Below are 16,799 nucleotides of genomic sequence, written 5' to 3' on the forward strand. Positions count from 1 at the left end.
AAATTACTTTAAAACTCCAGTGACAACTCATGCCACTGGAGTGGCAATTTCAGTCCACGAGAGCTTCCAGCTGCAGAGAGTCACATTGCAGATAGCTGGACAAAAAATAACATTAACTAGGAACAAAATTCAACTTAGCTGAACTGGAACTTGAGGCAGGAGAATGCAACAGAATGCTACTGATACATTGTTGGCCGGCATCGGACCAGCAGCCAAGCAGCCTTAAATAGGAAACTCCCCTAATGGGTGTCAACAGGTGATCAAGGATAGAAGAAGGCAAATAAGTGGCAATACCATAAAACACCACCGGGGGAGCCCACAAACAGAATTCACAACACCAGTGATGAGCAGTGACGTCATTAAGGTTACCGCCGATCACAGTTGTTGGTCTCGGTTTGATCCGCCAGCTGTGGTTGAACCTTTCTAACGTCATCGCTCTCAGCTGTCTGCTTTCCCTCAGCTGGTTAGTAAAAATAAGGAGGACAACATGCCAGTACAGAAAAATGCAAATGCCACGCACTGATTATATGTCTCACTGACATCTTTATATCTATCTATGCTGAAGGTTCCCACTGTGAAATTACTGTACTGAAATGTCAGGTTTCCTATGAGATGTGTGCGGAATAATCAGACCGTGCTGTACAATTTTTTTCTTGTGCCCTTTGACTTGCATTGGCGAGTGGTTGTGATTCTCGCAGATCATCGCGGAATGCTGCAATTTTTTTCTGAGTGCAATCTTAGTCCAATCTGAGCTGAGAAAAAAACTCGCAGATGAGCACTGACTCCTTTACTAACATTGGTCAGAGCGCTATGCCACGTTCTCTCACATTGCACTTGTCTGACTTTTACGCTCATGTGCGTGAGCCCTAATAGTTACTTTGGCGGAACCTGAGAGAACCTAATATTAATCAGTGGGATCCATCAGGCATCACTAATATGTAGGGCCCGTCACACAATGGATTCAGCACGGTGTTAGGCCGGTTTCACACGTCAGTGGCTCCGGTATGTGAGGTAACAGTTTCCTCACGTACCGGAGACACTGACACACGTAGACCCATAAAAATCAATGCATCTGTGCAGATGTCATTGATTTTTTGCGGACCGTGTCTCCGTGTGCCAAACACGGAGACATGTCAGTGTTCGTGGGAGCGCACGTTTTACACGGACCCAATAGAGTCAATGGGTCCGCGTAAAACACGGACCTCACACGGACATTCTCCGTCTGGGGTCCGTGTGCGTGCAGGAGACAGCGCTACAGTAAGCGCTGTCCCCCCCACATGGTGCTGAAGCCGGTATTCATATCTTCCCTGTAGCAGCGTTTGCTATAGAGAAAATATGAAGAATAGTGTTAAAAATAAAGATCCATGTGTCCGGCGCCCCCCCACCCCCTGTGCGCCCCCCCGCTGGTCAGAAAATACTTACCCGGGTCCCTCGCTCCTTCCTGGTCTGGCCGCGCCTCCTACTGTATGCGGTCACGTGGGGCCGATCATTTACAATCATGAATAGTCGGCTCCGCCCCTATGGGAGGTGGAGCCACATATTCATGACTGTAAATGATCGGGCCCACGTGACCGCATGCAGGAGAAGCCGCGGCCAGACCAGGAAGCAGCAAGGGAGGCGGGTAAGTATTTTCTGACCAGCGGGGGGGGGGGCGCACAGGGGGTGGGGGGGCGCCGGACACATGGATCTTTATTTTAAACACTATTCTTCATATTTTCTCTACAGCAAACGTTGCTGCAGGGAAGATATGAATCGCAGCTTCAGCACCATGCAGAGTGGGTACCACACGCTCCGTGTGGTACCCACTCGCCATACGGGCGGCACACGTGTGCCGCACGTATGGCCTCCGTGAGTTCCCAGGCACACGGACACGGATAACTCCGGTACCGATTTATTCCGGTACCGGAATTATCTGGACGTGTGGGACAGCCCTTATGGAGAACATTGCTACATCTGCGGTGAGGCGACGACACTTGGCACAGCTACAACGGAGCTCTTCACATTATCCAAGACTCTGCATGATGGAAGTGGAGAACATGGGGCAGGTGGGGCGGGCTGGAATTAATCAGTGTCAGGTCCAGCCTGGCGGATGAGAACTCTATTGAGGATTTATATAGTCTCTGTAGAATCTTGGCACGTCACTCGCAGGGACACAAGTTATATCAGTGAGCATCACCCAGTGCTACTGAGAGCCCTATTTGCATTTTCCATTTTTCCCATCCGTCATCTATAAAACGTTGTGGTGCTACCACCTTCTGCTTCATTGCAAACCCAATGCCTGCAATTCCTGGATTACCGATCAAAAAGACACAAAATGATCCTTTTGCCCTTTTTCTATTTAGTTTGATGAACTTTATAATGCAGGAACATTTTGACAAGAACATAATTTACTTTTGTTATTTCACTACCATCTGATTGTTTTGAACATTATAAAACTGATATGTGTTATGTGCAGTGCTAGGTCGGGGGGAAGATTTGCAATCCATGCATGTGTTGCTGCTGTCGAACAGTCGCAAGACATGCAGCCGCGAGGACTCGAACATAGTATTCGAGCACTCTGAAGATAGTCTATTAGCACCCGAGCATGCTCAGATCCCAGCACGTTCGCTCATCACTAATCTTTATGTCATGCCTCCAGCAATAAGCTATGAAGCCGTGTCTAGACACACATTCCCCTGCAATGAATGTCTTAAATGATTGCTCATCCTTGTAATTCATTGCCCTACCTGATCTGACAGTGGGGGAGACACTCTTACAAAGCTGTCCTGTCACATAGATAGGGATCCCGAGAGAGGAAGCTCCCTCTAATAAATGTGTATTCCATAGTAGAGCATGTGGACATGGGGAGGTTATCAATCCTCAGGAAATTCCCTATAAATGACAACATACAGGTGCTTCTCACAAAATTAGAATATCGTCAAAAAGTTAATTTATTTCAGTTCTTCAATACAAAAAGTGAAACTCATAGATTAGATAGAGTCATTACAGACAGAGTGATGTATTTCAAGTGTTTATTTCTGTTATTGTTGATTATTATGGCTTACAGCCAATGAAAACCCAAAAGTCATTATATCAGTAAATTAGAATACTTTATAACGCCAGCTTGAAAAATTATTTTAACCCCTTCATGACCTTGGGATTTTTCGTTTTTCCGTGTTCGTTTTTCACTCCCCTCTTCCCAGAGCCATAACTTTTATATTTTTTCATCAATTTGGCCATGTGAGGGCTTATTTTTTGCAGGACGACTTGTGCTTTTGAAAGACATCATTGGTTTTAGCATGTCGTGTACTAGAAAACGGGAAAAAAATTCCAAGTGCAGTGAAATTGCAAAAAAAGTGCAGTCTCACACTTGTTTTTTGTTTGGCTTTTTTGCTAGGTTCACTAAATGCTAAAACTGACCTGCCATTATGATTCTCCAGGTCAGTGCGAGTTCATACACACCTAACATGACTAGGTTATTTTTTACCTAAGTGGTGAAAAAAAATTCCAAACTTTGCTAAAAAACAAAAAAAAAAAAAATTGCGCCATTTTCCGATACTCGTAGCGTCTCCATTTTTCATGATCTGGGGTCGGTTGAGGGCTTATTTTTTGCGTGCCGAGCTGACGTTTTTAATGATAGCATTCTGGTGCAGATACATTCTTTTGATCGCCCGTTATTGCATTTTAATGCAATGTCGCGGCGACCAAAAAAACGTAATTCTGGCGTTTCAAATTTTTTTCTCGCTACGCCGTTTAGCGATCAGGTTAATGCTTTTTTTATTGATAGATCGGGCAATTCTGAACGCGGCGATACCAAATATGTGTAGGTTTGATTTTTTTTTAATTGATTTATTTTGATTGGGGCGAAAGGGGGGTGATTTAAACTTTTATATTTTTTTATTTTTTTTAACTTTTTTTTTTACTTTTGCCATGCTTCAATAGCCTCCATGGGAGGCTAGAAGCAGGCACAGCGTGATCACCTCTGCTACATAGCAGCGATCTGCTGTTCGCTGCTATGTAGCAGAAAATCAGGTGTGCTGTGAGCGCCGACCACAGGGTGGCGCTCACAGCTGCCGGGGATCAGTAACCATAGAGGTCTCAAGGACCTCTATGGTTACTATTCTGAAGCATCGCCGACCTCCGATCATGTGACGGGGGTCGGCGATGCGCTCATTTCCGGCCGCTCGGCCGGATGCGGTAGTTAAATGCCGCTGTCTGCGTTTGACAGCGGCATTTAACTAGTTAATAGGCGCGGGCAGATCGCGATTCTGCCCGCGCCTATTACGGGCACATGTCAGCTGTTCAAAACAGCTGACATGTCCCGGCTTTGATGCGGGCTCACCGCCGGAGCCCGCATCAAAGAGGGGCTTCTGACCTCGGACGTACTATCCCGTCCGAGGTCAGAAAGGGGTTAAAATCTGAAATGTTGGCCTACTGAAATGTATGTTCAGTAAATGCACTCAATACTTCGTCGGGGCTCCTTTTGCATCAATTACTGCATTAATGCGACGTGGAATGGAGGCAATCAGCCTGTGGCACTGCTGAGGTGTTATGGAAGCCCGGGTTGCTCTCTCATCTTCCTCTTGACAATACCCCATAGATTATGGTCAGGCGAGTTTGCTGGCCAATCAAGCACAGATATATTGTTCTTTTTAAACAAGGTATTAGTACTTTTGCAGTGTTTGTAAAACACTATATAATATATGAGTTTCACTTTTTGTATTGAACTAAAATAAATTAACTTTTTGATGATATTCTAATTTTGTGAGAAGCACTTGTAATTGTATCAAACATAAAACATACAGTGCCTTGCGAAAGTATTCGGCCCCCTAGAACTTTTCAACCTTTTCCCACATATCATGCTTCAAACATAAAGATACCAAATGTATTTTTTTGGTGAAGAATCAACAAGTAGAACACAATTGTGAAGTTGATTGAAATTTATTGGTTATTTTAAATTTTTGTGGGAAATTCAAAAACTGAAAAGTGGGGCGTGCAATATTTTTCGGCCCCTTTAACTTAATACTTTGTTGCAACCACCTTTTGCTGCGATTCACAAACAATCTCCATGAAACCTCACTGAGCTCGAGCTGTTTGCCAAGGAAGAATGGGCAAGAATTTCAGTCTCTCAATGTACAAAACTAATAGAGACATACCCCAAGCGACTTGCAGCTGTAATCACAGCAAAAGGTGGCACAACAAAGTATTAAGTTAAAGGGGCCAAATAATATTGCACGCCCCACTTTTCAGTTTTTGAATTTCCACAAAAATTTAAAATAAATAAATAAATTTTATTCAACTTCACAATTGTGTTCCACTTGTTGTTGATTCTTCACCAAAAATTTACATTTGGAATCTTTATGTTTGAAGCATGATATGTGGGAAAAGGTTGAAAAGTTCCAGGGGGCCGAATACTTTCGCAAGGCACTGTAGTTTAAAGAAGTTGTCTGGAAATATAAAGAAAATGTAGAAAGAAAATGTCATTATTAATAAATTCCTAGATATCCTTAATTTGCATGTCCTCCTTGTTCTATACTTCTTTAGTGATTACAAGTGTTATTTGCCAAGTAAAGATATTTCAGAATTTGTTTACACTGACTTTTTCTTTGTTTTATTTTCTTCTATTTTGGAGAACCATTTAAATTGAACCTGTCACGTTGAAAATGGTCTCTGATCCACAGGCAGGATGTTATAGAGCAGGAAGAGCTCATCAGATTGATATACATTTTTAGGGGAAAAAAATTCAGTAAAACTTGCATTTTATTTCTGAAAATCTCTGGTATTTGTATGTATGAGTCAAGTGGGTGGTCTATTCAGTGATTGACAGTCTTCCCTGCATGGAGAGATATATGTCAATCACTGAGTAGGACCGCCCACTGGACTCATATACCTAGAAATACCAGGGATTTCAATAAATAAAATATGAAAGTTATCCAAAATCTTTCCAACAAACCTTTATATCATTCTGCTCAGCTTCTTCTCTATATTTTCTATAGCCTGCTGTTTGCATTTACATGTTAATGGTTTCTTACCTACAGTATTTCATTGTAAATAAATATAGGAATAAATCTCTATTTTTATTGCCCCAATATTATCCTAATTTTTGTCACAATAACAGTTGTTCTGCTCGGAGTATTTTGGTCATATTCACCCTATTTCAGCACACTGTAAAAGACAAAAGACAACTGTTGGATAATTTTATATAACGAGCATAAAAAGAACCTAATTATAGGAATGCATAATGGTGGGCAATAATATAACTAACATGGAAAATGTAGTTAATAATAATTGAGATTTGGGATTTATATGCACGAAGAGTCATGGAGACTTTATGGTCCTGTAATTTGTCTACAATGATCCAGACAACAAGGGCCTCTCAGTATACATGTCGTTGGCCAAAAAAGCCAGCTAAGGAATAGTCTCATGCATAAGAAATAAAGAAACGTCTGTTTGGGAGATGAATTATCATCTGTATTCTTCATGAATTGTTGTCTCCTTCTGGTTTACAGTCGTTGGGTACTAGTATCCACTGATTTACTAGAATCTGCTGTGGAACTGACAAGTAGAGATAGCCGAGATGTGCAGAGGGCATAAAATATCTATGCAGCCATCATAAAATATTAATCCCCATGGCTCAGTTCCTGGGACCACTCAATAACAGAGTCGCTGACTCAGCCTGGCAGAAACAATGATCATTTGACAGGTGTAAAAACAATTTGACATGGAATGGTGACTAACGGATGAAGGTATAATTACACGTCTGGCTCCTTTTTCCACCCTCGCCTCTCTCGTCGGGAGTGGGGTTGGCAAGGAGGCTGTAAAACTTACAATGCTCTGGAGGAGTTGGCATTGATTTGTCTTTTGCTAATAGTTGCGCAGCCCTTTCACACTTCATGAGTGCTCTGGCAGCTTGACAAATGATTGTCATGTTAAAACTGTCACGAATCATATATGAGAAATATGGAGGCTGTCTTTTATTTTTATTGTTGGACCAAGAGTACAAAAAGAAATATTTTGCCAGGCTGGATAATTACTAAATATATAAAATATTGACCTCTGCATTCATATTTTACAGTACTCTGAATAATATGAATAATATGGCAGTAGGAGATAAAAGTTCTATGCCTCCTTTATTTTCTAAGTCCCTCTTAGAACAGAGATAATTCAGTCTTCAGGGGTGCACACAGTGGCTTAATTTGAAGCGAATTGGTCCCAATGCAAAATTTCCAACAGGACCCCTAAGTATCATGCGTTGGTCATCAAGTATAAAGTCACCAAGTATCATTAGAGTTGGTCTTCTCAAATTGGCCGTAGGGACCTTTTGGGCACCCATAGGCTCCTTGGCCCAGATACAACTGCAACCCTTTGCAACCACTATAGTTACACCCCTTGGGATCACACAACACACACTGCCATCATCATGCTCAGTTTTCTTCCAGCACAAAAATTTGTATCTGGACCTTAAATCTGGGCCATCAATTACATTGCAGCAGTCCCATCCACCTTCAGGATTTGACACTGTAAGGGTAGTGTCACATGACCGTTTTCTCCACGTCTGAGAAAAACGCTCCGATTACTCTTACTACTTTTTCCAGGACGTGAAAAAAAAAAAAAAAGTCCTCTACCTTCTCTATTCTGTCAGTTAGTGAAGATCGGATCATCCCAGTACGGTCGGATTTTTTTTCACGAAACCATAGACTTCCGTTGCCACTCTTGATCTGACACTTGGATCAAAATTAGACATGTCTTCGGCTTTTTCGCATACCACTCGTTCCAAGGAAAAATACCTGACATGTGCAGAACCCCAGAGAATAACATAGGTAAGAATGCTAGCCATGAAAATCACGGATAGTACATTCCGAGAAAATTGGTTGTGTGCACCACCCTTACTGCTAATGCACCCAACCCATTTTTTTCGGTCGAATCTATCCGTGCTTTTTATGGATAGCACTCATATCTATGATATTCTACAGGGCTATGCACATGTCCAATGTTTTTCCTCAGACCAATTCACCAATTAAAAAATATCGAAAATTTAAATGTCGGATCAAAATCTGCAATGCAAGTCAATGGGTCCATGATAAAAATTGGACTGCACCTGGATGACATCTGACTGCTGACACCCTACCGGAACTTTATAAAGAAAGGATCAATCTGCCTTTTTACATTAACAAAACAGAAATGAAACCAATACCACATATTACTTTAATGCATAGATAAAGGCTACAATGTTTATTTTATCTTATACCATAAAAAAGAGCTTGAGTGCTTATCCAGTAAAGACCTCCGAGTACACCAGAATGCCAACAAACTGCAAACCCCACTGTGGGCATGTTATGTTATTTCTTCTTGGTGATTCAAATAATGGATCAATGAAAACCCAGCAAGGTCCTTTCAGACACCACAAGAGAGCAGTGAAACCCTACACCAAACTCCTACACCCACTTTATAGGAAAAGTGCTCTTTCTATAGCGTCTAGAAGACCAGACAAAAATATACTGAGTCCTCTGTCCTTGAAGGGGTATTCTGAGAATGTGATAAAATGGCACCCATGATATAATTCAAACTGCAGCCTGTACTAGTCACATGTTAAGATAAACTGTAGACTGAGACACACAGCTCCCGAGACCTGTGTCTCAACTGACAGAATAGCAGGATCACACATTCATCAGTCGGCCAGGAGCAGAGCTGTGATATGTAAAGAAATATATCTTCACCTCGCTGAGTATAACTGGGCTAGGGAGGGAGAGAGGCAGGTTATCTCCAGTTTCATCATCCTCCTTTAACAGTCTGACAGCTTTTTGGCTGTGCACTGAGACTGACTATGCAGTAATGGAATTCAAACAAATATTGAGAAGGATGAAGCTGGAGATAACCAATGTTATGCCCAGCAAGGAGAAAGTATATTTCTTCACATATCAGAAGTTTTTGCTTTGTTATCATATGATATAGAGCAGTATGATGTAGGAAAAGAGACCACAATTCCAGTAATGTATCACTTACTGGACATAGATCCAGAGTGATACAGGTGACACTCTACAGCTCTTATTTCACGGCACTGACAGTGTGGAAACAGGGGAAGGAGAATGGAGATGACAGTGTGGAGGCAAGGGAAGGAGAACGGAGCTGACAGTGATGTGCATTCTTGAACAGGTTTAATTTATCCCATATTTTGCTTTTCTCCAGAGATTCTAGGGGTTTAACCTCTGTGATCATAAATTAATAGCTTATCTTAAATATAGCTATAATGGAGGTTTCTGAAGAAAATTCAAGTCAGTTTGTAGAAGAAAGTAGTTGTTGGTACAGCAAGGTGAAGAGCGACAACTTTTATTCTGTCAAGGTTTAAGGACAGAGAATAAGTAGCCCTTGACTGCTGTCAAGTTAAATATGTTGGTGTGTATAACATCTGAAACATCTTATTTAAAATCAGTAGAATAAACTTGTTTAACCTGTCTGATATATAATCTACTCACTTTAAAGAAGCTCAGGAAAGAATTCTGGGGAGAAATGGATATTGCAGGAGTAGAAACTAGCATTAGAAGGAGTTGTAATTCATGAGTGAAGGATCTTAAATTGAGTTATGAAGGTCATTCACATCTGCAGAAATGAATTTGAATATGGTGATAACCTACTTTTATGCATTATGCCATAGGTAAGGAAAAGCTTTAATTATCCTTTATTACTCCATCTGATTTGAATACATAAAGGAATACGCAAAAAAAAAAAATGAGCGAAAAGCTGTTATTATGCTACGTAGTGTACTGATAAAACAAAACAATTATTCTCTGTAGTGAATGCTAATAAGCATGTGTTAGATTTGTTGCTGCAAATGATTTATGCTCCACTTTCATGTTTGTATTTTGTAATGGTTATTGTTTTTAGCTTTCAAAATGTAAACATGTTTATTCTACTTTGAGATATATATATATATATGACTTTTGTTTGTCTATAACTTTTTGCATGTCTGACTTTCATATGTGTTTTTATGCTTTTATTTTTTTAATCATTAAGTTATCCAGTAAATAATATATTTTTATTGATTTTAACCCTTGAACATTTATATATATATATATATATATATATATATATATATATATATATATATATATATATATATATATTGCTCAAAAGCAATTCAAAAATATAATCTTTTTTGGATAGCTTAATTAAAAGCATAAAAATAGACATACGAAAGTCAGACATATAAAATACTAATGCTAGGTAACTGATAATGACAAAACTACAGTACCTTGTGTGAATGCTGCATTTATTTTTATGCTTTTTACTATTCCTGTGGGGATCAATATGATTTCCCCACAAAATTATTGCATGGCATGTATATTTTATGTATTTGTGGAATAAATGTTGTCGATTTTTAAAAAAATATAAAGTGGTATGTGGAGACTTACATATAGACTATGGCCTCGTGTCATGAAAAGCAGCATTTTTTTTGCCAGTCTTTTTGAAGGGGTGGAGCGGAATGGGAGACACCTGGTTTATTAAGAGGCGCACACCTCTTAATGAATCAGGCGAGGAGCGAAGTGACGTGCGCCTCCATTTGTCCCTCTCCAGAAATCTTACCCTAGTCAGAGACTGGAGTAAGATTGGCGTAAGGAACGGCACCGCTTGTCTTGACTTTGTCGTTACGACTCAGCTCTGCCCTTGTTGTTGGAGCCACAAAAATGGTGTGAAAATGGCAAAAGTGGCAAGTTTTTTTGCACGGCTTAACGTTATGAAAAAAATTTAGGGAAGGAAAAAGTTAATCCAGCTTCTGATCCACAGTTCAAGGAGACAGGGTAAAATCATGAAGTCTTTATTCCAGAAGAATTAAAAATCAGTAAAAAAATTAAAAAATACAAAACACAGGAAACAATCATCCTATATGGTAGAGGAATAGTAGGGAGGACACAGAAAATTGCGAATACCAATTTGGTAAATCGAGGGCCTACATCTCGTTTACCACCTGACAGTGCACATTATATGGCCCGTGGCCACCAAATACTCATTGCCTAACAGTCACTGAGCCAATATGACATATAAATACATAGGTATTTTCTGTTTAACCCCTTACATACATTATCATGGTCACTATATGATGTCTGTATGGTCTTGGTTCTTTGTTAAAAGGAAGTCCCAGCATTTCCTATAGAAATGTGCCACACGGTTGAAGAGATGGCCGGGGGACCACCACGGTGCAGGAAGACTACTGTACACAAGATGAGGTGCAAACCACAAGGGATAGATTTATTGAGAGACAGAAAATGGAGAGGACAAGGAAGGTGCAAACAGGGGTTTACAATAACAAAAGGTAATGCACATGAGTCAATTTGTCTGTAAAATAGCACAGTGCTTAAGCAATTGCAAAACTCAGAGTCTATCTCACAAGCAACTTTACACAATAAAAACATATATCGTTGCTACTCTGCATATAATCTCCCTGGCCTTTACTACACAGGCCACACGGCTACCGTGTTATAACTACTGAAGCCTGCACTAGGCCCTAACTGGTGCACCAGACAGGAACAGACTCACGGTGATGTTGGGGACACAGGTCCAGTCCCAGGGGGCCCCCAAAGTCCAGAACGGTGGTGCGCATGGATTCCTGTCGGCTCTGTAAAGTGTGGCCTTCTCTTTGCTCCTGGAAACCGTAAGTCCCCTTCTCCGTATCTTCGTGGCCCCACAAACCAGCACAGAACAGCCACCCTTCGCTGCAACCGGGAAAGTCTATTTAACAATCGCAGTTTGTCTCAAGCTGTGTAGTCTTTCTTGCAACCAACGACTCTTCCTTGCAGACAGAACAGCTCACAGTTCACTCAGTTCCCTCTCGAAACTTCTTCTCTCTTGTTGCTCAGCTCCACCTCCTCCACACAGCCCCGACCAGTCCATAGCAACAACAAGAGTAGGGGAGAACAGCAGAACATACCATCACATAAGACAAGGGGATGCAGCCTCTTAAAGTGACAGCGTGTTTCTTATTATCCATAACAGCACCACCCTCTTACATGGTCACTCTCGCGGAGCGTTGGAGATCTGTTCGTCTCCTCTTCTGATCTCTAGGGCTTTTAACATGAGCTGACATCTATCTGCCTGTTTTCTGCAGGTGCAGAGAGATGAGATTTATTACAGCCAATATACAACCTCCCACTGGGACTTTAACAAAAGTGTTGATCCCAATGAATGTAAGATGTTGTAAGCAATTTGCAAGACGCAGCTTAGCTTTTACATACTATACTATTGGCTGTGTTTAATATAGAAGCTGCTTCTCCTATTTGGTAGTATACATAGCTAGCCATGATGGGAGGATTCATATTGGAAATTATATTGTGTAAAGACTGAATTCTTCAATCATAATCAGGTTCTACTTTCTTCCTTTTCTAGAGGTCGTTATGGCAAAAACATGTAAAAAATAAAAGTTCAGAGTGCTAATCCTTAGCCAATGCATGACGTATGTTTCCATTCTTTTTGCATATACTGTATGTATATGTGTTTGTATATTGAATTTGCACTCTATCTTCATGGATTAACTTCTTCCCGCACTGCTGAAGATATGGCAGCAGTATTAGGGGGCATTTATACCGGCCAATTAGCATGACAAAGTGTTCCCAGTTATTGGCCAGTGTAAACAGGCATCTTAAGAATCATTGTCCACAATAAAGAAAAAAATGCTATCGCACAGCCGCTATACGCCAGACCCTTTGTGCTCCAGAGGCATAAAATCGCACCGTCTATACCTTTTGTCAAATGAACCAAAAAAACGCTGCAAAGGTTCTACCTTGGTGCTGCTTTTGAAAAAAACAATTTCACTGTAACGTATAAGGAGAAAATAAAAGCGCACTCACCGGTTTTGAACTATCAGGGCGGTTTATTCACATGTAATCATGCGGTGCAGGGAGGGTTTGTGAATACAAAAAGGATAAGGATATCCTTTTTGTATTCACAAACCCTCCCTGCACCGCATGATTACATGTGAATAAACCGCCCTGATAGTTCAAAACCGGTGAGTGCGCTTTTATTTTCTCCTTATACGTTAAGAATCATTGTTCTCTGCAGCACATCATCCTGTGTAAACAGGACACGTGCTGCCGAGAACAGTAACAGTCTATGATTGTTAATTAATTATTCTATGAGAATTGTGGCCGGCATATCTAACCAGGGTATTAAATGACTGCCGATTGGTAATAATGTAGCCGATTGGTGGTCAATAGTGATGAGCGAACATACTCGGATAACGTCTTATCCGAGCATGCTCGGGTGTTATCTGAGTATCCAGGGAGTGCTTGTATATTATTTTTAATTCCCTGCGGCTGTATGATTTGCGGCTGTTAGCCTCAACATGTGGGGATTCACTAACAAACAGGAAATCCCTGCATGTGTTGAGTCTGTCTAACAGCCACGAATCATGCAACTGCAGGGACTCGAACATCACATACGAGCACTACAAGATACTCAGATAACACCCGAGCATGCTCGGATAAGACATTATCCAAGCACGTTCGCTCATCACTAGTGGCCACCATCTATTAGTGCAAATCCACCCTATGGAGTGTTCCCGCAGGGTATTTCCTCTGCGGACCTCCCGCTCCCACTGTTTATGCTGCTGCAGATATTGCTGTAAAATGATACGTCGAAGCTGCGGATTCTGCCCTTTGCAACATGAAACGTGCACCATACATTGATATCCTGCAAATTTCTAATCTGGAGCCCAAGTCAATTGCCACTATGAATATTCAGCTCAGATTGTGCATAGAATTTCTCTAAATCACATGAACAATGTCTGTACTGTATAATGCGGCAGATTTCCCCCCCATATACTGTATCTGCTGCATTTGCCTCCCATGGGAACATACTCTTCTGGTATGAGGATGCTTTTTTTGCATCAGGAGGACCCAATCTACCTGCCGTTACTCACAGAACCCTGGATTCTGAGTTGTTGGGAAAAAAAATGTAATAGTTAATTAATATTCTTTTAAATAAAAAAAAAAAGACCAACATTTAAAAAAAAACTGCATTTTTTTCAACAATAGGTTATTTTGTTATTTTGTTTCCAATGAGATATATACCAAAAACTGAATTTTTAATGGTTGACTAATGGAAATTTGCTTCATTTCAAATGGAAGCACATCATGATAAACTAGTAGCATTATATAGTGTTAAATTACAAAAAAAAAAGCTTTTACTGGAACTAAGCCATTGTATCCACATCAGCTGAGATTTCTCAAGTTCGCTGCAGGCAGGAGTTACAGTCGCATTTATTTTTAATCTGCAGACAGCGGGGTTCCAGGAAATTCTGACCGACACGGAGATACTGGCGGTGCTCGTGGGGTGTCTGTGTCACGATCTTGACCACAGAGGAACCAATAATGCCTTCCAGGCCAAGTAAGTTCATCCATTGTTACTGAGCCCATAACTGACTTGGTGAATCCTTACATTCTGTTCACTGATGTGTAGATTTATATATGAGAATATTCATTTTTATGCTCCATGAACAAAGCTATCAACTGCTGTGTAAACACATTATGGGAAATGATGCAGCAGCTCTTCTTGCTTTAATTGCACGATTTCTTTCATTTCATGCTGTCAACTGTATTTTTCTTCTATAAGCAGGCCTCTTAAATCCAAGGGCTCATTTCTGCTGCTCACATTGACACGTCGCTTGCAAATTGACATTACTTTTTATATAGTAAAAGTGTAATCAGGTGGTGTGGCTGACAGAGCAGCCAAAAGTCTCCGCCAGCAGTGGCCAATAGCCTTACCATTTTGAAACAATATGTGCGGCCAGTAGAGGGCAGAATTTCGGCTGCGTGGCCAAGCACACCGCCTGTTCTCACTTTTAGGGTAGGTTCACACAAGCATATACAAAATTGTACCGTAATAATCGTATAATAAGGCTTCCGTATGGAATCCGATTTTTTTTATGCACGCATAGACTTGAACACGTGTGTCTCATCTGATTTATGGAAGACTCTAGCCCATGCTGCCATTTTTTTCACATGCAGATTCAGTCAATGAGAAAAAATTGCTGATCTGTGCTGCCTCATTGAATAACATTGCTCTGTTCTTTTCACAGACAGCACTCGGGCTGAAAATACGGTTGTGTGAACGAGTACCAAACCTAACATGATAACCTCCTTTGCTGATCATTTATATAGAAAAACTTGGCTTTTTCTTCTAGAAACAGCGCCACTCCTGTCCATAGATTGTGTTTGGTATTGCAGCACGCCTGTCGAAGTAAATGAAGGCAAGCCTGCAACACAGCACACCACCTGTGGATAGCGGTACCTCTGAATCTGGAAGAAAAGATCCATTTAGCAAAAATGTTCACAGTCACATTACAAATGCATGTGCACCCCTGAGTGGGTCCGTCGAAAATCGACATTCCACATGGAAAAAGTGAAAGGTTCAGTATATAAGCAACAAAAATCAAGTGAGAAAGAGAGCCACATTTATAAATAACCATAATATCTTAGCTGAAAAATAGAAAAATACAAAAATACATATAAAAACATATAAAAACAATGGGAAGCCACTAGGTGGCACCACGACCCACATAAATAGCTCAATACTAAATTAGTGTGTCTAATCGCTCATAGAGTACCCAAATGATAGCTGCCAATGACATATGTTTATTAGATTATTCATAGTTAAAATCATAAAGAATATTACAGCAGTACATCCAAAGAGATAAAGAAACAGTGTTACTTAATACCTGTGCAGGATTGTGGTGCTAAACCCAGGAGAAAACCCCGACGTACGTTTCGGTGCCTGCTTTCTTCTGAAAAGATCCATGTACATTCCTGATAGGGTTACATTTATTTGGGGGGGTGGGGGGCAGCACAAAGTGTTAAATCCAGATGTTAGCTGTGCGCTGTGAGATTGAAGAGGAACTATCACTTGATCAAAAGTGGCCAGTTTTTACTTTTATTTTATTCCTGCCACTCCCCTGAGTATTCCTTTTTCTGTTCTTCTTGTTAAATCCACAAAACGGTTCCAGAGGTTTGGACCTTTTTATTTAGTGCTACTATTTATGGTCTTTACCAAGAAGGCTTGGTTGACAAGGTAAAAAGGTAGAGATACTAAAGAAACGCCCCCCAAAGAATCCCTTGAACCACGCCTTCTTGTAAATATCATAAAAATTAGCACTAAATAGAAAAATATATATCTCTGAAATTGTATGGTGGATATAAAAAAAAGGGTTACTCATAGGAGTAGAGGGAATAATACAAAAATTGGACACTTTTGGCCTGATGACAGGTCCTCATTTATATTAGCCCCATATGTTTATCTCCCCCTTGTGGTGGCACTATGCAGTCTATTTGTATGTTTTCCCCATGTTTGCGTGGGTTTCCTCTGTAAACTGCTGTAGAATATGTTGGCGCCATATAAGTAAGTTGACTTAGACATAAGCTATCCTATGGATACATCACCAACATGGTCGGTGGTGGTCCATCACACAGCAGCCCACTAATCAGCTCATGTCTTCTCCGACAGTGGCTGGATGTAACCAGAACATTGCAGCTCCAAACATTGTTTTGTGGCCATTGTAGAGTATTTTTCTTTATCTCGTATTTTCCCATTGTGGTCAACCCTATAGTTTAGGAGACAAAGGACTTCAGTCCTTCCAGACTCTGGCACACAACATCCTGTGTCTTGGCCAGCAGTAGCACATTGATTGAGGCCCAAGGGTTGAGTCCACGGAGTAGCTGCTGGTCGATAGTTTGGGCTGGCACGGGACAATCAGGAAGTCGAGCCAATACCAGAAGGTCAGGAGCAGAATCATTTGGCAGAAGAATAGTCTACAGACTACAGACAAGCCGAGGTCA

The 16,799-nt window shown here is 40.8% G+C and overlaps 1 protein-coding gene across 1 annotated transcript in view; it reads left to right on the top strand.

The window, feature by feature from the left end:
- The window catches only part of PDE11A (phosphodiesterase 11A), a 614,587-nt gene that overhangs the window by 465,370 nt on the left and 132,418 nt on the right, over positions 1–16,799 (top strand). Inside the window, exon 13 of the mRNA XM_077272627.1 lies at positions 14,246–14,355. Coding sequence (XP_077128742.1) covers positions 14,246–14,355 — 110 coding nt within the window. The remainder of the gene's footprint in view (positions 1–14,245; positions 14,356–16,799) is intronic.

Source organism: Ranitomeya variabilis, chromosome 7 (assembly GCF_051348905.1).
Source record: "Ranitomeya variabilis isolate aRanVar5 chromosome 7, aRanVar5.hap1, whole genome shotgun sequence".
NCBI classification, from domain to species: Eukaryota; Metazoa; Chordata; class Amphibia; order Anura; family Dendrobatidae; genus Ranitomeya; species Ranitomeya variabilis.